The sequence below is a fragment of the Melospiza melodia genome, chromosome 4 (genome assembly GCF_035770615.1).
Source record: "Melospiza melodia melodia isolate bMelMel2 chromosome 4, bMelMel2.pri, whole genome shotgun sequence".
NCBI classification, from domain to species: Eukaryota; Metazoa; Chordata; class Aves; order Passeriformes; family Passerellidae; genus Melospiza; species Melospiza melodia.
This window is the reverse complement of record NC_086197.1, coordinates 55,408,097-55,430,048: the sequence shown is the minus strand read 5'-3', so window position 1 is coordinate 55,430,048 and position 21,952 is coordinate 55,408,097. Positions and strand designations below refer to the sequence as shown.

The following is a 21,952-nucleotide window of genomic DNA, read 5'->3' as shown; positions in this document are numbered from 1 at the left end:
CGGGCTCCCCGCCCGCATCGGGCACCGGGGATCCGGAGGGGTTTGTGACGATGGAGGGAGCCGGGATTGCCTTGGGCACATCTCCCCGAGCTCCTCCGCTGTAGCGGGGCGGGGGGCTCCACCACGGGGGTCATCGCAGACGTGCTTGGGGTGTGCAGAGAATTGTCCCTTCGGGAGTCCCGGGCTGGCCTTGCCGCTGAGCTGCGGCTTGACCGTACCCACGGTGCGCGGGGGCGAGGACCAGGCCGGCCAGTCCCGTCTCTCCCGGCTCCGTTCGATTCCACTCCCATCCCCCCGTCGCCTCAAGCTAAGCCGCTTGGGGAAATTCTCAGGTCAATCCCCGCTAAGGCCGCGGCCCCTTCCCTCTTTCCCTTGAGCTCGGATCCGGGATACTCCCGGTGCCGGGGGTGGGGGCAGCAGAGGGGGCTCCACCGTCACGCCTTCCGCCCCCCCCCCCCCGTCCATCCTAGGGCGCTGCGGACGGCGACGGGAGGGAGAAGTAGTCCCGGCCCGCCCCCCGCGGCCGCATCACGCGGGGCGGGAGCGGATCCGTGCGCCGAGAGGTTGCTAAGGGTGAAAGTTTGCCGTGAGTTGGCTCACTCGGGGCCAGGGCGCGGGCGGCTCTGGGGGCGCAGCAGCGGCATCCACACCACAGCACCGGGCCCGCCCCGCGCCGTCGGGGACAAGGGAGGGAGGGGACGGACGAGACGGGGCAAAGCAGAGACGAGACCTGCCGGCAGCGCCCTCAGCCCCCGCGACAGCCGCCAGCAGCCGCCGGCCCTGGATCCGAGAACGAAGTAAGTGGGGCCGGGGCTGCTTTCCTCCCCCACACCCCCTCTTGGGCTGGGACCCCTCCAACGCGCGTCCTCTTTGTGAGCTCGGCCTGAGGGGGCCCATCGTCTCCCTCCCCACCAGGGACAGCGATTTACCCGTCCGTGGGGTCACTGTGCGGCTATGGTCCCCGGGGGGATTAATGGGGCTTCAAGGGAGAAGAATGGAGGTGAAAGTCACTGGGTCGGGGACGCTTTGCAGTGCCCCAGTTCACCATTTTGTTCTCCACAGCCTAGTTTGAGGGGCGGGGGGGGGGAAGGGGGGAGCGGGATGCGGCTCAGCCCCAGCCCTAAGCAGCCCCAAAAAAGGCAGGCTGGGCCCGAGGGCGGTGGTGGGCGCCCTGGGCTCCCGGGAAAGGGGGATGTCACCGGGGTGTTCCCTTTCGTGCATGACGAGGTCCGAGGGCGAGAAGCCCGGCGACAACAAAGGCGCTGTCGGGGCTGGGCTGGGCTGCCCCCCTCCCCTCATTTCTCCCGGACACCCCGATCTGCGATGCCCCGCTGGGTGCGCGGGGCTAGGAGCTCGCTCTTGCTGACATATCCCCATCCATCCCACCCTCTCTGTTGGGAACCTTGTTTGCGACCTCGCGTGCCCCACTGGGGCGAAGGGGACAAGCAGCGGGGGGCGGGGGAGAGGGACAGAAGGTTACTGGGCTTCTGGCCTCCCGGACTCCGTCCCGCAGCCGTGGGGGGGGAACAGCTGCGGCGTGGGGACGCGCCCGCCCATCCCTGCCGAGAGAGAGGGAAGGGAAGGGGAGAAGGGGGCGGCTGCCCGGCGGTCCCGGGCCGCGGGGCGTGTTCCCGGCCGTGGGCAGCGCCGCGAAGGGCGGGCGGGCCCCAGCGCGCATGTGCCCTGGAAAATTTTGCGCCCTGCCCCGCCGGGGGACGCGCCGGGCCGGGCGCGGGGCGCGCCGGGAGCCGCAGTCCGGGGAGAAGTAGGTCGCGGGCGGGGAGGGGGGGGCCAGGACTACAGCTCCCGGCGTGCCGGGGCCGGCCGGCACCGGGGATGGCCGCGCTACCAGGGGCGGCGGGGCTCGGCCCCGCGGGGCCGTTCGGCTGGCGGGGGGAAGCCTCTCCGCCGCCCTTGGCGGGGTGCTGGGAAGGGCGCTCTCGTTCCAGACGGGTGTGTCCGGCTGTGGGACCGCAGGCCGCCGTGACAGCCGTCTCTTTAAATCCCGAGGCGGCGGCCAGCCTGTTGGCAGGGCCGGGCCTCGTTCGGGAGATCGAAGGGGGATGCCCGCAAGGTCACCCACCGTGTTGGTGTATACGGGAGGAGAGGGAATCGTTCCCGTGTTCGCTCTTCTCTGTTGTAAGTGGTGGTCTGGCCTCTCCCATTCAGCATACCGATAAACCGGGAGTCTGAGGGGCCTCTTGCCTTCCCTCGCAGAGCAGAGAAACAGCTCTTTGTTCCCTGCCAGCACCTCGATGTACAGTAAGCCTTTAGTTTGAAAATGCTGGCCTTTATAGAAGACTGCTCAGAATATCGCTTACAATTGATACTCGGTAGTTTCTTCTCTCAGAGCCACACTGCTTCAGCTAGATTTCAGTGGGTTTGGGGGTTCTTAAATTTCTTTTTAAATTATTTTATCACATTTCAGTGCAGTAGATTGAGGGGATCCTACTGGAGCTCATCTTGCCATGTCAACAACCTGAGAAGCCAGTGACTTTTTTGTGCCTTCAGCAGGTATCAGTTGTATGCCTCTACCTTGACAGTTGTTGGTGTTATTAGGCTAATTAACTTACCTTTTTCATAACCAAGGTACAGAGTATTCTCTTTTTAGGAAAATTGGAGAAAAGACAAAAGGAGATTGTGTATAATTGTACCTCCTCACAGCTTTCTGCAGAAAAGTTGATGAGGAACTGGGGTCCTCAGTGTATATTGAGACATTTGTATAGCAGATAGGATGTTAACAAATTTTGGCCACTGTTCCTTTCCCAGTTTTATCTGACCTCTTAATAGATTTTGGATCTGGATTAGAATTTATCACAAGATAAAAGACTTACCAACTGGCTGTTCTCTTCCTGCTTAACTTGCAGGGATCCCAAGGTGTCCTCTCTTTTGTACGTCTTAAAGCCAAAGAAGTTACAGAGCTCCCTTGAGGTACTATGGTCTATACAAGCTCTTGTTAGGGTTTAGGTGTGCTCTTTAGGGGTTTGCTTCATACTTAATTTTTGTAGAAAAGGCTCTGTCATTGTGCCAAGACTTTTGTCTTCCGAAAAAGGCTTCTTAACTGTTCTTAGAAAAACCATCGTTGTTTATTTCTTTGGTGTTCTTACTTGGATATGGACAGGTTGCAGTGACCTACCAAAGTTTGTTACATTACAGTAATTTCTTAAAGCTGGTTTTAAAGACAAGACTTCTTTTCCACTCCCTTGTTCCTGTGTGTTTTTATGTTGCTGAGTCAAACCCAAAGGGGGTTCCTTCCAGAACTGGCCTCCTTGTTGGCAGATCAGAGGTGTGGGATCTGTTTCTGGTTACCATCTTCCTAAAGCTAAGCATCTGTGAACGTGGAGTAGTACAGAAAAAGCACAGTATCTGCATCCCTCTTTTACAGTTAAGCTTTAAAATATTTGAGGGCTTATTCAAAGTTATTTGATCCTTCCTGTCTCCTAAACTAGACCAAGCAAACAAGTCTGGTCAGTTTTTTAACTCCTGCTGACTTAGGCCAGCATGGATACCTGGTTGTGCTGCTGGGATTTGTCAGGGGAATGCTAACTATGTGTGTTTGTACTTTATCCCCACCCCCAAATAATTGTCACACATCATAAACATTGGCCTGAGTGTTGTACAAGAATATCCCTAAAGCCCATTTTAGGAAGATGGTTGAACACGGTGTGTCTCTTTGAGCAAGGTGAGGGCAGCTGAACACAGAGCAGCCTCTGACTAAGCTGCCAATTAAAAACTGGATATTCTTCTTTCCCCTGGAGAGGTGTGGGGGCTACTGGAAGTGTGCTTGCTCTTAAAATATCTGTGAGATTCATCTTCCTTGGATGAGTGACAGAGCGTAGTGCTGACCTACCTGGTTTTGGGTTTTTTGTACCCAGACAAACATTGTTTGCAAATCTGTGTATAATGGGAGACTTGAGTGTTGTGGCTTTGCATTGTGCTTTTGTGGGTTCTCTCCATTTTAGAGACCTCCTCATAAGGCAGAGAGAGGAGGGAGGATTACTTCAATCTTTGGCAAGCAATTTCAGTTTTTATTAAGTAGGTATCTGATCCTGGCAGAGCTCATCTTCCCTCTGTGTAGGGATAAGCAATGTGAGCTGTATTGGTCAGGCTGTTGGTATGTTTGTATTTTGTGAACTTATATACATTTACTGTCCCACTCTCCCCACCCAGCAGACTTGAACTGAGATTTTATGCTTGTAGCTAGGCAGAGTCTCAACTGGGTACACTTAATAAGATATGTGCCTGCTAGTCAAGGGGATGGTAAACATGGGCTGGCAGCTGGAGCCCGGCGCCCTCCCTCGCTCCTTCTCGTCCCTTCTGCGCTTGTGCCAGCAGGACGTGGCGCCCGGCACAGGCACCCGGCCTCCCGGAGGAGAGGCCAGCCCTGCTGTCCTGAGCACAGGCAGGTCTGCACAGAGCTGCTGAGCGAGTCACGAGGCTGTTCAGGTGCTGTGCTTGTGCTCTGGAGAGGCAGCTGCAGGTGAGCCGTGCTGGAAGCAGCTGAGTGCCAGGGCAGGCGAGGCGTGTTAGGTGTGCTGCCAGAGCAGACAGTGGCCTGCTGAGTTACAGCAGCAGTGCTTGGCAGCAAGGTGAGCGTGATGTACGTACTTGCATGTGGGTAGTGGCTACGCCCTTACTTCTTCTGAGGGGAGCAGGGAGAGTTCTCCTTATCAACATCCCTCTGTTTTGAGGATCAGTAGATTTGTGGTGCTTCTCCTAGAGAGCCTTACTTCTTGTTAGTATTTGTGCAAACGGCTCATTCTGCTTTGTTCGTGAAAAGGCACAGTTATTTATCGCAACAGGAGGAGAGTTGTTGTGTTCTCTAGTCTTCATCCATCCTTTTCTCTCTTTCCCTAGGTCTCTTTGGAGTCAAAACTTGTCTATGTTTCTGTCATTTTGTCACTTTTAATACACTGCCCTGACTTGCTTGCTGGGAAGAGAGTATGCATCTGGAGATCAAAGTTGCTCTTAACTTCATCATCTCATACCTGTACAACAAGCTTCCTCGGAGGCGGGCAGACCTGTTTGGTGAGGAGCTAGAGCGCCTGCTGAAGAAGAAATATGAGGGTCACTGGTACCCAGAGAAACCTCTGAAGGGATCTGGCTATCGCTGTGTTCACATAGGGGAGACGGTGGATCCGGTGGTGGAGCTGGCGGCCAAGCGGAGCGGGCTGGCTGTGGAGGATGTGCGTGCCAATGTGCCAGAAGAGCTGAGTGTCTGGATTGATCCTTTTGAGGTTTCCTACCAGATCGGTGAGAAGGGCTCTGTTAAGGTTCTCTACCTAGATGACAGTGAGGGCTGCAGTGCCACAGAGCTGGACAAAGAAATCAAGAGCAGCTTCAACCCCGACGCCCAGGTATTTGTCCCTATCGGCAGCCAGGACAACTCGCTGTCCAACTCTCCGTCCCCCTCCTTTGGCCAGTCACCCAGCCCCACCTTCATCCCTCGCTCTGCACAGCCCATCACTTTCACCACTGCCACCTTTGCTGCCACCAAATTCGGCTCGACCAAGATGAAGAAGGGTGGAGGAGCCGGAGGAGGGGGCGGTGGAGCAGGGGCTGTGCAGCAGCCGAGAATGGTCAGGTCTCCCACCACCAACCTGCTGAAGCACAAGGGCCTCTCCCTGTCCATGCACTCTCTGAACTTCGTCGGGAGCGCTGGGAGCCAAGCCCCGCAGTCCCAGCTCTCCCCCAATGCCAAGGAGTTCGTTTACAGCGGCGCCTCGCCGGGAGCCAGCAGCCTCTTCTTCGATGGTGTTGCCAGTGAGAGCCAGGCCAGCAGCATCCCGCCAGCATCGCAGTTCAACGCCAGCACGGGTGGTACCTTCGATATGGCTCAGGTCTTCGGTGGCAGCACCAATAGCCTCTTTTTGGAGAAGTCTCCCTTCGTGGAAGGACTCAGCTACAACCTGAATGCCATGCAGTATCCTAGCCAGTCGTTCCAGCCCGTCGTCCTGGCCAACTGAATACAACGGAAGGAGAGTATTTTGGGGCAGGGAGGGAGGGGGGAAACAAGAACAAAACAAACAAACAAGAGGGAGAGAAAAGAAAAATAGAAATATACAGAAAATATTAAAACCTTACAAATATAGGTTCTTGGGAAAAGAGAGAGCTCAGTGTTGTTGCGCTGTGCTGGTAACGCTCCTGAAGCACTGAATTGTTTTTTAACTCAGTACCTGTGCTTTTTTCCTACTCACTTTTTTACTCCTTAAAATGAGTCTTGGGCTTTTTTTTTGGTTTGTGTGCCCTCTTCCCCCACCCCAGCCCAGGACTGGTGCAACTGTAGGTCACAATGCTCCTGATTTCCTGCACCACCCCCTGCCCCACACTGGACACAGGGTCCTTCTACCTGGGTGTAGGTGTATGTCATCTTCATACTACCGTGCTGGAGGAGGGACAAGAAGAGGATGAGTCAGTGTTGGTGGGGACAGACGCAGTCTTGTTGCGTGCTAGCCAGAATGGGTGGGTGAGCTTGCTTTTTCTGTGTACACAGAGAACATCGCCTGTGCCCACGGGCGCAGACCATTGTGCTGTTGTGGCTCCAGCCCAAGCTGGCATCAGCTGTTCTGTGTGCTGAAAAACACTAACTCTTCTCCTTGACCATCTCGCAGCACATCACAGTCAGGGCAGAGCATTACTGTGAAATGGCTTCTTCCTGCTCCCTTCCTCATCTGCACTTCCAGTTGTGGCTACAGGGGCACAGTGGCTTAGTGGCTGTGGTTATTGGACCTTTGTGTACCTGAGCAAGAGGGCTTTTTGGTGCTCTCTCGGAGCTGCCCAGTCGGTCTGGATGACAGCCCCTGTGGTGTAGAATCACCACCTGCCTCTCTTTGTGACTTGGGGGAGGTGGCACTGAACCAGCTGGACCCCACTTGGATCCTTCCCCCACGTCCCAGATGTTCTCCCTAGCAGCAGGGGCCAGCATCCACTTGTCGTGGCCTCTGAGGTCAGAGTTCTCATTATCTGCTGTGAATTAATCTTCTTGTCTCAGAGAGGAAATTCCTTCCTTTTTAGTTAGTGAGGCAGCACAACTTTTCAAGAAGATAGGGTGATGTTGAAGCTGCTGTCTTGAGTGGTAACATAAGGGTTTATGCTTTCAGCCAGGTATGCACCTGACTAAATCCCTTCCCTTGCCTTTCTGGAGAAGCATGAGGAGGTGGCTGATCCAGTGAGAAAAGGAAGCACCTATCATAAATTCCTCATTCCAGCCAGATCACATCAGCATGGACAGCAGCAAGCTTAGGGCAGAGCTGGGATGGGCTCTCCAAAGGCAAGTGGTTGTCTCAGTCTGTGAATGTAAGGTGCCTCCTCACAGCAGGGATGGGATATGGGACTCTGCACCTTTGTCCAGGATGGTGTGTGGCCGTCAGGCAATAGTGGCTGTTCAGCTTGATCCCTTCTGTTGAGGACTCCAAAACCCACCTTCACAGAAAACCAGAGGAGGACTGCTTCATGCCCAGGAAGGATGGAGGCTTTTTTGGTGGGAAGGGAGGTTTCTTTGGAGGCTGCTGTGTGAGCATGGAAGTGTGCGAAGAGGAGAGAGATGGAGATGATGAAACTCCAGTTTTTGAAGTTCTCAGTTTAAATGAAAAATAAGCTTTTGCTGCTTCCCAAACTTGAGGTTTGGTTTTCTTTTAATGATGCTTCTTGGAGCACAGTCTGAAATCCACTCCTCCTGCACTTGTGGAACCAATGTGCTCTTTCAAGAAATCTTTGTTTCAGGTGAGATGAGCTTGACCATGTGCTTTTCCTGCTCCCTTCCCTGAGATGGAGGCACTCCCGCCCTTTTGTAGTTGTGTTGCCACTAAGCGTTTGCAGAAGGTAATGGGCTGTCCCAGGGAGACTGTCTCTGCCCAGAGCTCTCCCAGGAGAGTTTCCACCCGTCCCCTCAATGGGTGATGGGGTGCACGGTCCTGACCTTGTCCTAGCATGGGTTCCCAAGCAGGCTGCTTGCTATTGAGCTATGACCAATGCAGCAGGTGGGTGAGGAGAGCAGAGCCCAGCCAGTTTCCCCAAAGCTGGTGCCCACAACCTCAACCCTGCAAGTTTCCAGACTAGGACAAGTTGATGAGGAATGGCCCAGCTGTTGCGTTTCTCTTTTTTCTTTTCTTTGAACCTACTGCTTTTAATGGATGCTACCACTGCCACGGAGTCCTTCTCCCCAACAGGGTGCTGCTGGGTGCCCCCCCACATGCTGCACTGGACTGTGAGGGGTGTTCAGCCCCTGATGGCAGGACCTGGTCCAGTTGCCCCCCACTGTCCCCACATCTGGCAAAGCCACCTGCGAGCCGCTGCCGTGAGACAGCGTGCTCTCCTCCAGCACAGGGAGGGAGGGAGGGAGGGAGGAAGTGGGGATGTCCCCTGTCCACTTGCTTATGTGTGTGTGAAGCTTTGATGCTGCTTTGCCCTGCCACACGTATTATACCTGCTTTAAAAATAGTGGTGTGAGTGGAAGGAGGAAAAGAAGAGGGACCAACCTCTTTGCATCTTAAAAGGAAAAAAGTGTGCTTCAGAAATGTTCCTCCAGCATCAGGCAGCAATGGAAACTAATGGCCTTTTCAGGTCTTTTCTAGTCTTGGATGTAGGCGTTCAGCTTCAATTTTATTTTTTAAAAACCTGCACTAATTTACCTGGTTTCTTAGGAAGAGAAGAGAGAAGATTTTTTTTTTAACTTTTATTTTTTATGGGTTTATGTTCTTTTTGTTGATGTCTGTTTGTATTGAATAATTTGCTACATTTGTAAAATGTAAGAGGTATATATAATATATGTATATTTCTAACGTAAAAAAATGTAATTTTTTTCTTTTCAAGATTTTTTCTTAAAAAAGAGGAGAGAAAAAATATTTTTTCAGGAAAAAACTTTAAAAAAAAAAAGAAGTGGTGAAGATTCCTTTCTCCCCACTCAGCCTCCCTTTCCTCCCGCCCCTCTCTGAGGAGTGAATCGACAGTTGCCTTGTGGGAGAGGAGTGAAAGAGGACAGAAGTCTGTATGTCTCCAAGTGGAGGGTTTCTGTGTGTGCTCTGCTTGGGGTTTTTTTGGAGAAGGGGGCTACTGAGAGGGGGAACCAGGGGGTTGCTGTCTTTTTCTTTATTTTTTTTTTCCTTCTTTTTTTCTTTTCTTTAGCGAAGGAGGAATACAATCAGAGTTTTGTATTCAGAATGTTGTGCAATATTTTGGAACAGGATATTGGTGTGTCTAGAGATTTAGTTAAAAACAAACAAAAAAAAACCCACAAAAAGATTGATCAAATCTGTACAGTTTCTATTGTTCCAGATTTTTTTAAGTTTGTATTAAAAGCATGATATAATAACCGTTTGTCGTGTGATGTGTGCTAAGTGCAGAGGGAATACCTTGGACGTGCCTAGTTTGGGTAAGGAGGGCTACAGCCGCCTTTGGATGAAGCGGTGCCCAGTGTCAGCCTTGCAGGCAAGCTCCTGGTTTCACAGCATTAGGAATAGCTCAGTGGTGCCCAGGATTGTGCAACATGGCCAGGACAGCTGTCTCAGTGACCTCTCCTGCTGCCAAGAATAGCAGTACATAGGAAAAAGTGGCAATGTGCCTGCCTATCCCTGGTCTTGCTGTGATTCGGCTCCCTGGAGTGGGGGGAGGAGGGAGACTTTGGTGTGTGGTGCTTTGGGAGCCTTCAATCAAGCAGCAAAATTCCTAAAATACCCAAATTCTGTGGCAGCTCACTAGCACCATCACCCTTGAGGCAGGGTTAGGAGCCCTCTGGTGTAACTCATGGGGTAGATGAAGCCCCCCATGGCAGTGCTTCCTGCAGAGAGGTGCTGATTCTTGGTTGATTTCTTTCCCTTCTGCACAAACCAGTTTGTGTTTATTCTGGGATGGCTGGGGTACTTGCTAAGCAAAGGGAGCATCGAGGTACATATGTAGGCTCTCTCCTCCCTGCTGTGAATGTTCATCCAAGGTCACTTCCCATAGTGGGGTGGGCTTGAGGCTGGATATGAGAACATGCAGCAATGATAGTAGTCTGATTTTGGTTTTTTTTGTAAACTGTCACTGCTGAGTTTCAATCAGAATTTCTGTTCAAGACAGCTCCTTATTAGCAAAAGATGAGATGGCTGAGGAAGGTGCTGGAATGCCTGTCATGCCCCACATGTGCTGCTGGCTGTGACCCAGCTTCCCCAGCCCCACCACACTCCTGCTGCCTCCTGCCTGAGGAGTGCCTCAAGTTCCCTACGCTGCCTCCTTAAAAAGCTGTTGAAGGGATCTGCTCTGAATGTCCTTGAGGAAACCAAACAAGGAACTGGAGCTGACTCCCACTAGCATCCCCCATGCCTCCTCAGCCCCTCTAGCCTAAATTTCTTCTTGGGAGAGCTCACTATGCCCTTGGTTTTGTGAGCCCCAGGATCTGGGCTGCTGCTCATGCCTACTGTGTGCCGCGTGACTGTCACACTGCACTAGGCAACAAAACTATTTTTTCCCCTTTGTGTCTCAAACCCCTTGTAATCATTTATCTAAAGCATGCACAACGCTTGCCCTTAGACATGTTTTTGGAAATGGAAAATCGAGGGTGACTGTGTGCCTTCCTGATCCTTGCCCTGCATTTGCTCAGCTGTGACGCAGGGAGGCACGGAGCCTTTTCCTTTTTGGGCACAGGTAGGGCCTGGAGTTGGCTTTCAGCTGATAGCTGCACAGCCTGAGCAGGGATTAGGGAAGAGGTTTAGTATAGCCTTGTTCCTCCCGAGGTATTTGTCACTGTGCTGTCTCAGGGAGCAAGAGGAGTGTAGGGAGCTGAACCCCATGTAGTGCAGTGTGCAGGGAGAGCTCTGCCTTCCGTCAGCCTTCAGAGGGGAGCTGCTGGAGCCCCGTGTTGGGCCAGTGTGGGGTAGTGCCTGGGTGTGGGAGTGTTTGCTGGATGTTTGGACAGTGACCGAGTCAGTCCCCGAGCAGCTTGCTCCAGCAAGGCACAGCAACAAGATGGGACTTGTCTCCTGAAACCTCCGAAGTCAGGGGTGTGGGGCTATTGTTTAGACACTCGTCATAGGGGACTCCGTTATTAAGAAGGAAACTTGCAAGTTGAGTCACCAGGAAGGCGGGCTTCTGCCTGAAAGGAGGAGACAGCTCAGGTAGAAAATGCCACACTTAGCCTGGGGCTTTTCAGTCTGTGACAGCAGCAGCAGCAGTGTCTGACTCAAATTGGGCTGTTTGGGGAGTAGGAAGGGACTGGTGCCCAGAGGAAAGCCTTAGACAATCATGAAAAGCCATTCCCTGGATTGTGTTTAAAATACAGGCCCAACAAAATAGCTTGAGTTTAGTTCAACAGGAGAGGATCTCCTGCTACCCCAGAGCCTCCTGGAGATTTGGGATTACTGGGATTGAATAACACATGGCATGGGCACTGCCAGCAGCGGGTCCCTCCCCATGTCCCAGCACTTGCCGACATGCCAAGACTGAGAGGTGGAAAAACACCACTAGTGGCGGGGCCAGGACCTGCTGAGTCCTTGGCATTCCCAAGGAGTTTTCCTGCCAATGCCACCTGCTCCATGCTCACATGGCTGCAGCCACAGGACTGCCCATGGCCCCAGCGGGTGTGAGGGGCAAGGTTGACACCACGGTTGCAAAGGGCTGGACAGGTCTTTCCACCCCACGTGTCCTCTGCCAGAGCACAGGCACCAGCCCAGCTGCAGGCTGTGGCCAAGGTTAGCCACCTCCAAAGCCTTGCGTTTTTTCCTTTCATTTCTGTGGCAGGGCTCCAATTCAAACACAACCAGGGGCATGTTCACCCCCAGCCTTGCAGAGCTGTTCTTCCAGTGTCCCCCCACTGCTGCCTGCCTTGTCACCTCCAGAAAAATGATATTTTTATAAAGCAGACAAAAGTGAACCTTTCACCCTCCGTCCTACAATACTCCAGGGAAGGATAAGCCTCATCTGGCACACATGGTGCTTTTGACTTGTATTGCTTAGTGAAGGGCCCATTTTGTGTGTGGCCATTGCCGGTGGCAAAAGTGACTCCAGCATGGTACATGCATATGTCAGGAAGGAATGTACTCTTTTTTCTTCTCTGAGAAGCCCTCAGAAGGCACAGGAACAAGGTAGGAAGAGAGGGTCAGGACTGAATTTTGCCTCTTTGCTTGAGCAGGGGCAGGGAATGGTACAGGTGACAGTGTGTTCTCCTTCTTCACCAAATGCCAAGAAGGCAAGAGTAGTCCCCGTGTTATTCTGCAGCTAGCTGCTGAGTCCTAGTTGGGGGGGCATTTATGCTTATTTTTGTTGGCCTCACACTGCTGGCACAGTTTGCATGCTGAAGGAAGCAGATCCTCAGGAGGGAGTGTGTCCCTCCCACTTGACAGGGTGTTTCCACCAAGGACAAAGTTTTCCTTCAAGTGAATCAGCCAGAAACTGCTTCCAGAAGGTGCAGCTGGGGCTTTCATCAGGCAAAAATGAACCTGAAATGACCCACACAAGGTGTAGGGAGGGCAATGGGCGATGTTGCCGCAGCAGGAAATGCTTCTTTCATGGGGCTCGGTTGCAGAGCTCAGCAAATTCACGCAAGGGCCAAGTCCAGCTTCCCTCAGCAACAGGCGTTCTTGCATTTCCTGATCTTCCTGCGGTCAGGTTCAGTGTCAACATGTGCTGCTGCAGGCTCCCTCAGAGGCATGAGTGGCGTCACAGCAGGCCTCGGGCACCTTTCCAAAATCTACCAAGGTCGTCCTCTGTCCCTACCTGTGTCCAGCATTGCTGGGCTGCTGAGCTGCAGCTGGGAGGACTCTCTGGACGTCCCCCACAACATCCAAAGTGGCAGCACTGGGCAAATGAGGGGCACACAGAAAAATTGGGGGGAACCACAGAGAGTTATTCTGCCAGGGGAGAACTGGGGTTGGTGTCCTTGTGGGGACAGACTGGCAGCACAGTGGAGAACACAGGGCATAGAGCAGCAGTCGTGTCTGGAAGGCCACAAACATGAGCCAAGGAAGGACTGAGGAGCAGAGGGAAGGAGGACAGCACCCCAGGGACATCTGAGATGTTTACACACAGGTGGTGATGTCACGGGGAGGCAAGGAAGGCAGGAACTCTCCTCTTACCATCCCTACCTGATGAAAAGGTGCATGCTCCCAGTGACCCAACATGGGCAGCAGCTCCATGGGCCTCCTTCTTTGTGAGCACAGCCAAACAGAGCTTCTTCATCCTCACCTGGCTCCCTAAACTCTCATACATGATCCTCCTCCAACTCTCAGTCTGGGATGGTGCTGGCACAGTGTTTCCCCTCTGCGGACCTGGCCAGATCTTACAGGGGGCCATGAATCATGGTGCTTTCCTTGCCTCCAGCACAGACGTGGAGATGCTGAGGCTTGGGGGGAAGCCATGGCTTCAATGCACTCCCAGGGAGTACAAGCACCAGGCTGGCAACCATTGGTCTCTTCTGCTGCCTCATGCTGATCCTCCAGTGCCAGGAGCTGCTCTGAATGGGAAAGGAGGTGATGCAAAATTATGGGAGGAAGACATGCTGGGGAAGGGCAGCTTATCCCTTGCAGCCATGCCGCTGCCAGCCGCCACTGAGGAAGGGAAAGGGCTTGAGAAATCCAGACAAAATAGGATCTAACAAAACAAGACCAGAAAGAACACAGGTGGGCTGTGATGCTCCAAGGCAGAGCTGAAAGTGAACTGCACTGCTGAGGAGAACAATGTAAGCTGTCACTGTTGGACAAGGCACTGGATGCTATAACCCACAGTCAAAGGGCTAACACATCAGCACAGGGAACCACAAATTGCTGGTTTTTAGAAACATAAACAAAGAAAATTTCTTACAGTCTGGATTATATATCACACCACAGATCAACCATGCAAGAGAGACATCACTTGGTTCTTCAAATGAGAGACTTGACCATTGAGAATAACCAATCAAAGCCAGCAAAGAAAGAATATTTTATTTTGATTAGGTTTTATTTTTAATCTTGGAATTATTGTCTTCTCCAAAGGTACCCATGCTCTTTGAAAAATCCAATTTTCTTTCATGGAAATACTTGTTACGTAAATTTTTTTGACCAGTCACAGAACTCAAGCAGAAACCTTCCCAAAGTCAATGATTATAAAGGTGACAGTGGGAGCTACAAGAGCTCCATTGCCAGCAGAGAATAATATAGCCTGTAACCAGCATGGACTCCATCAGTCACATGAGGCCAGTATTTATTGCAGGAGAAAGCCACTGACCACATCTTCATGTGAACACACAGATAACATCACAGCTGAAAAGATTTTGTCACTTTGTATTTTTAAAGAAATTACTCCAGGCTTCCCAGTGCACCTTAAAATTATATGAAAGGACCCGAGTCCATCCGAGCTTGACTCCAGTGTTGTGGGATGCCTTAGACTGAACTGTTGACTCCTCTGAGTGCACAGGGTAATTGCTAAGACCTGTGGGTTTTCCAGGAGCACCTGATTGATCTCTGTGCGCCTGTGATGGAGCTTTCCTGGAAGGTGGAACGAACTGGTTGAATGAGGCCACAACAGCAGTCTTCAAAGCATGACTAGGAAGTGGAGGTCTCTGCTGGTAACTGTGTGCTGACCCTTGCCTCGCCTGGCCAGTAGAGCTTCATAGTCCAGAACCGGTTTGAGCTGGATATCTTCCTTTAACATACCTGGAATGTGCTACACAGTTGCACAAGTGTCTTCAGAGCTGCTCTGCTCTCACAGGGCTGCAAGAGCTCTTGGGGGTGGGCCCCAGAGGAAGCCACAAAAGCCGGACCACAGCACTGCACTGGAGGACACTGTGTCACCTCAGTGGTATGACAAAGCTTCCCACAATTGGCTGGACGTGCCTTTTGGCTTCCAGAGCCGGGAGGTAAAAGGGCAAAGGGAAGGGGTGTCACTGTGTTTGCCTAGATGACAAAAACCCAATGATTTTATCCAGTGACGCGTGTTAGCCTTGACAGAATTGAGTACAGGGAGCTGGCTCTGACCTCACAAAACCCCCAACAAACCCTTCCCAAGTACTTTTCTGTGATACAACTCTGTTGAAGAAGGCACAATTAGCAAGTCCCTCCTCTCCCTCTCCCCCATTTTTTTCACTGTCGTTAATGTTATCCTCTCTCCCTGCAAGGTCTGCAGACAGAAAGGGGTCTCCTCTGCAGGTTGTGCTGCTCCCCTGCCAGCCAAAACCCCAGAGAGCTTTTCCTTTGCTCCCATGTCTGGTGAGATCACTCTCTTAACCTGCAAGTACTGGTGAGGGAAGTGGTAATTGTTCCTCCTAGAGGTAATTGGCACTTGGCAGGATCTTACTCATCTTTGTGGTGACAGGGACTGGCTTTCTAGGCTCTTCCACCAGCAAAGCAGGCTGCAGGGCTGTGGCTCTCCACTCTGCAAACGTTTAAAAGCCTCTAAGCCAGGGGTGCAGCTGTCCTCACTTCTGCCTGGAGCCTGCCCTGCCAAAGCCTTCACTCATGCTGGGTGAATGCTGGCCTCTCACACCTTTCCAAACAAAGCAGGTCTGACCTCAGGGAGTTAAACACTCAAACTGGCCCACAGATGACGGTGTCTCCTCTGCTTTGTGGATCTGTTCAGCAGAGTAGAAAGGAAGGTGAACAGATGCAACTGCACCCCTGTAATGTTTGCTGTTACATGCATATGCTGCCAAAAGCTATAGGAAGACCCCAAGGGTATGGAAAGGCTTCCCAGCCCTCTGGATATGACACCAGCTAATGCCACTATGGGTGCTACATTCCCCAGGTAGGAGCTCATCCACCTGGAGAACTTGGGAAGCATGCTTCTCCAAAGCTCTATCCTTCTCTTCTCCCTCACCTCTCTATCTTCCTTGCTCCAAGGGATTATTTTCCCTAAATGCTGGGGCCTGATCCTAGGAGCAAACAGCAGCTGGCAGTAGGGTGTAAAGGAGAGTTCTGCCCTCAGTGAGCAGCCCTGTCTCTCCCTTTGACTCCTGCTGTACCTATCCCCCTTGTGCCATTCACCTGTAAGCAGCTGATTCCTCTTTTTCCTTCTCTACATCTCATCCCAGTCTTCTCCAGTTCCCACATATGCTTTGCTGGTCTGGCAGCAGCTGCCCTCCATGCAGTGAAAGAGCATTTCCAGAGCCATGGGCCCCAGAGGCAGCTGTGGCAGCTGGGGGCTGTGAGGCACAGTAGGAGCACTGCTGCACTCTGCCCATCCTGGAGCAGCTGCCTTGGCTGGCAGCCGCCTCCCTGCTCTGCCTCCACTGCTGCAATAGCCCAATTAGTAGCTCAGGTGTTGCCACGGTGCTTGGCTGCAGCCCAAGAGCTAATGATGGAGCAGGTGGCAGATGTGAGGATTGCAGAAGGTGGCTAGAGATGAGGGGAGCACATTTGGAGCAGCCTGTTAGGGCCAATCTTTGTGGACCAGCTGGGATGATGGATTTTGCAAGGTGTGTTCTTGCTTTGCAGAGGTCTCCAAAACAACCTTCAATCTCTGAAGGATGATGCAGCTGCATTTGGCTCTGCCACCCCTACCAGGATGTCCAAAATTATTTTGGGATTATAGCAGTGACCATAGCTGTGGCTACTGGTTTACAGCAGGAGGAAAACTTATTAAACCCCAAAGCAAAGTGGCAACAGGGCATTTACATGTCACTTGTGTTAATGAAACATTATGATAGAGGGGAAAATATGTCATTGTCTGATGAAAGAAGCTCTGTCTCACCAAATTCCTGCACTGTGTGTCTATCACAAATGACCTGAGGTAGTTGGGAATTACTGATCCTAAAGCAAAGCTACAGAAGGGAGAGGAGAGGAGAGGAGAGGAGAGGAGAGGAGAGGAGAGGAGAGGAGAGGAGAGGAGAGGAGAGGAGAGGAGAGGAGAGGAGAGGAGAGGAGAGGAGAGGAGCTGAAGAGTGGTGGTAGAAACTGTTTAGAAGTGTACAGGTGGTGCAGTGAAGAACATGCAACTTGACATGCAGCAAGAGCTTGAGGAGCTTTCTCCAAGCAGGTTGAAGAACTGGTTAAAAAGAGGCTTAGAGCTATGACCAAAGAAGCTGTTGATGCAGTTTGACTCCTGCTGTGCTTACAGAAGCAGGAGTTTGTACCTTCTTTGTAGGCAAACAGGATTATGTCAAACTACCTAATGCCATCATTCAGTTCTCTTACTAATGGAAACATTGAGTATGGGCTAATTGCTCGAGCCAAAAAGGGAGGCAGGTTTTTATGATCACCATGCTGTGTTACCCTACAAGTACAAACTGCTCCTTTCAGGACTCTGCATAAAGCAGGAGTATACATCCAGCTCTGCTTGCTTATGCTTGAGGAGTCGATGCATGGATCGTCTGAATCTTTTCCATCCCAAGCTCCCGTCTTTGCTGTCCTTCCCCAGGACCTGTTTCTGCCTCTGCTGCATTCAGTATCAGAGCTGACTTCTGTGGGAGCATTACAGCCCTTGGGTGTCAGGCCCTCAGTGGGCTGCAAAGAAAAGGAGTGAAAAAGCCTGCTCTTGGGTCTGCATCCATTATATTGATGCTTCTTTCCCCCAGTGGCTCCCAAACCACCCACTGCTGCTGAAACACAGCCCCATCTTGAAAAGAGCTGTGTGACAGTGGGTATCGCAGCAGCCATTTTGTACTAATAACAATAATTTTGTACTAATACTGTGTCGTGGTAGGGAAGACAGAAATGACTAATTAAAATGTTGCAGAGATAGTCAAGTCATGAGAGCATTACTCAAGTGCAATTTAGCTGGGAAGCTGCAATTCACAGCTCTGCTATTACAAAAATACCACAGGGCTTAATTGGACACATTGTTGTCAAGGTATCAGGGTAGCATCCTGCCTGAACACAGCTCCAGGCTACCCACCATCCCGACTGGGCATCAGGTCAGAGCCCTCCACTGCTGGCTCCCAAGTGGTTGGTGCCAACTCCAACAACTATAGGTTTTTTCTGGCTAGTACCAGGCAAGCCTAAGGTGTCTCAGCTTGCAAAGAGATCATAGTTCAGAGTGGCATGCTTAAGATTAAGGTAACAATATCATTAGTGGGAAATCTAGCCGAGCAAAGGAGATGGAGGGAGAGGAAAGCAAAGGGTAACACAGAGAGACAGTGCAGCCTTCCAACAGGCCAGAGAAGGGAGGCAGGAAGGACCTGGGTGTGAAGAGGACAACAGCTCCCATACCTGGCACATTTCTCTCCTGCTGTTGCTGTCTTAGAAGAGATGAGCCTGGCTTCTTCTGAAAATGCCTAGTGAGCAATCACTAAAAATACCTTCCCTGATACATTCTGTGACACCATGAATCTAAATGATATATGTTACAGGAGAGAAAAAGTGATCTTGCATGGGTTCAACGAGGCATCTCACCCCTGTGAAAAGGCCCTGCCTGAAAGGCAATGTGGGTCCAGGCCTGCACAAGAGGCAGCAGAAGCAGCCAGGCTTTGGGAAAGGGCTGCTTTGATCCTGAGGGACCTGGTCCAAAGGAAAAGAAAGATGCAGACACATCCTGGCATCTCAGTGCCCTGCAACCAGTGACAACAGCTCTGAGCTTTTGCTGCCCCAGACTGGGAGATCAGAGGTGCAGTCTCTGCTCTGGGCCACAGAAAATCACTTGTATGAAGAAACACAGATGAGATCTTCCATCTAACTGACCTGCACATGGTGCCCCTGCAAAACTCTGCTCTGCTCTCTCAGCTCCTCGTGCTGACTGCCAACACAGACATCAGGCTCACCAGAGACACCTCCTTTTTCCATATGTTACAAATGCCCAGTTTTGCCTCAGCTTGGCCAACAGCAGCCCCTCAAACTTCCTGCCAAGGCTGTTACTTACCACCTCTCCTCAGTGGGACACAATGGCAAGGCTCAGCCCAAGCACAGTGTGTGCCCAGGGTCTCAGCTGGTGCCAGTGGGATGCAGGGGGAGAACGAGCTTCCCCACACCTCGACTCGTTCACAGGCCAGCAGCCTTGCAGCGGGTCCTGCTGAATGATGCAGAGCCTGGGAGGACATACAGTAGGACTTACTCACTGCTCTGGGATGTCAGTCCTAATGGAAAACAGCAGTGAGGAGTTAGAATATGCCATAAATATTTACTAGCTAAGGCATCCATTTCCCCAACAGTTGTTAGAAGTCCTTAGATGCTTGAAATTTCAGGATTGGACTCCATCTTCTCCAGCCTTAGGAGAACCCATCCCAGCACCATCCCAGTGAGTCCAGGTCATGCCTCCTGTGCAGCAGGTGACTGCATGGCTGCCAAACCAGCCCCAGATCTGCCAAGCCCCTGGGCAACACAGTCACCTCCTGTGAAGTATGGTTGGTTTGTGGATGCAGAAATAGCCCAGTGTGGTATGAGACTGGGACGAGCCATATTGTTCTCCCCACTGACAGGGGGCTGCTGAGAAATGTCAGGGTTTCCCTTTGCTCTGGGAGAAGCTAGTCCAGTCTCAGCCTTCCTTTCAGCGGTTGGCCCTCCGTGTGCAAACTCTGGGGTCCAGCAGCGCGTTCCTTCTCAGCCTGCACAGCACAGGCACGTGGCTGGCGCTAAGGAGACACACTTTAAATAACCACACCACGGTGACTCATGCCTTACCCAAGGCAGTCTGGCTGCTGGCATATAAAGCATGAAAGCCGATGATCTTTGAAAGAAGAGAGGATCCTACAGTGAACAGACATATGGCTCAGTTCCTGGCCAGAAGGTGGGAGGGGTGGAAGCGTTTCTAAATGAGATAGGCTGGGAGGCTGAGGCTCGCAGGTGTAGAACAGTTTCTCCCCAGTGCTGCCCAGCTCTGTCCTCCTGACCTGCTGCCACATGCACAGCCCCTTGCCTCTGGAATTTCCCTGAGCTAGCAGTTTTCCAAGCTGAGGAGGCTTGGGGGGTAGGGAAAAAACATGCAGGAGCAGTGCCTGAGCCAGGCATGGCTGACATGAGGGGGACATCGTATGCTCTTTTGCCCTTTGCAACATCTGTCCTGTAGCACCGAGGTGGCAGAAAAGGACAGGTAGTTCTCATGGTTCTGGTGGACCTTCACCTTTCCCTCTAGCTCTTCAATCATCCTCCATCTCCCCAACCCCCAACAGTTCCAGAACTGCCCTTCCCATTCTGCCTCACTCTCAAAAGTCTCCCCATCCTCTCAGCCCCCTTCTCACACCAGCTCCCCTCAGCACTGTCCCACCCTTCTTTGCCTGTCCCTTTGCTCCTCCCCAGACCTATCCTCCCACACCTCCTGTGCTTCTTTTGCAGCTTCCCTCCCTGGAAGGCCACTCTACAATCTCTGTTTTCTGCTTCTCTGGGCCATCTCTGCACCCTTCCTTCCTTGTCTGCTGCCTGGGGCCACATCTTCCCCTCTGGCAAACAGTCACCCCTCAGGACCTACTGTGGTGTTTCCCACAGACCTCCCCACAGCTGCCAACCCCTTCCCACAGCTGTTTCCTCCAGAAGCACCACAGTGGCTTGGCAGGCTGGACCAGATTTCTACCAGCAGCCAATAGGGAGGCCAGCCTTCACCTTGGGTTGCATCCTGCTCTCCCTCGCCTCCTCTCCAGGCTGTGGCTGTGGCTGGGTTGCCCTTGACAGCCACACGAGCTGCCTTCCCCAGCCCACAGGCTGTTTTCAGGGCCTGGACACCCCGGAGCTGCTCATCGGCTTTGGCAGGGCAGCGTAAATGTCACGTCCCTGCCTGTTCCCAGGCTGATGCCTGTTCCCGGCCCGGAGCCATGCCCGCGTGTCTCCCATTATGTAAGGCCTAATGTGGATGGGAGCTGGGAGGCCTCGGGCTGGCTTGTGCTCTATGAATGACAGCTGCAAAAATGAGAGGTGAACTATTTTTAAACCTCCCCCTTTCCCTCCTTCTCCAGCTCTTTTCCCCACAGCCTCAGCCAGGCTGTGTGGATGGCCAGCCCATGGGGGCCACTGGTCCTGCTGGGCTCTGCCAAACAGGTCCTGAGCCATTCTTTGTACTGCCACATGGAACATGCAGCACCTCAGCACAGGGTGGTGGTACCCAGAAGGATGTATCCTCTTCCAGCCCTCCTGGGCCATCAACAGGCCCCTGACATTCTCTCCTTCACCTCTCAGAGCCCTGCTTGTCAGCAGGACCAGCAGTGTTCCTTTCTTTCCCCCAGCCTCTCTCTGTAACTTTAGAAAGGTCATTCCCTCCTCCTTGAGCCACAGGGTTATCACAGTTCCTTGGAGAAGAGAAGAAGGGATCTAGAGGGGGAAAAACCTATCTTCTACTGCAGAAACATGATACCCCAGCACCACCCTGTCCCTCAGAGTGAGGGCAAGAGACAGATGGTCTGGAGCAAGGACCTGCATAATCTCCCACTGAGTGTTGTTGGCACAAGGACCAGTAGGGAAGAGGCAAGGTGGGTGAGGAGCTGTCTAAGAAAGGGGCTCTGACAGTCACAGGGACAATTGTCAAAACCAGCAGTGTTTTGCCCCAGAATGCTTTAAACAAGACACCCCCAAGTCAGAGCATTGGAAGAAGACATGCAGGGGGTGGACACTGCCCATGTCTGCCAGTTTGGCTCTGAATAAAGACTCGGTTCTAGGATTTTCCCATCAAAGAATTGTCTGGAGAGACCAGTAAATATGAGGTACCTCTTCACCTGGCATTGCAGGTGCTGCTTTAGACACCCCTCCTCAGGAAAGTTGGAGCTGGTCTGTAGCAGGTACAGAGCAGGTTTGTGAGTGGCCATTTTGAGTGTGGAGCTTGTTTACTCTATCTAAAACAGGAGAATTTGAGAGGGAACGGCATCCATGTATCAAAAATATATGCTAGGGCAAATGTTTAATTTGTTCTCTTAAAAGCTCATCTGGATCATAAATACATTTAGAATTAAAATTAGAAAGAAGTTCCTAGCCAGCCATGGTATAAACTTCTGTGACAGCCTGTCAGGCTGGAAGGTGGGCAGAAGAAGCCTAATTTGGTAAGAGACTCAGCAGGCTGGTAGTCACTGCATGGCAGAAGAGGAGGGAGCCCAGAATGAGCCATACACAGGTCTGAAATGAAGCTTGCAATCATGTCCCCAAACTGGTCCCCAGAGGTA

At 52.1% G+C, this 21,952-nt stretch overlaps 1 protein-coding gene across 1 annotated transcript; it reads left to right on the top strand.

The window, feature by feature from the left end:
- The first annotated feature begins 640 nt into the window (after positions 1-640).
- On the top strand, positions 641-9,310 carry TOB2 (transducer of ERBB2, 2). Its single transcript, XM_063154623.1, has 2 exons — positions 641-797; positions 4,858-9,310. The coding sequence occupies exon 2, from the start codon at positions 4,944-4,946 to the stop codon at positions 5,964-5,966; it is 1,023 nt and encodes a 340-aa protein (XP_063010693.1). The 5' UTR covers positions 641-797; positions 4,858-4,943; the 3' UTR covers positions 5,967-9,310.
- The last annotated feature ends 12,642 nt before the right edge of the window (positions 9,311-21,952 follow it).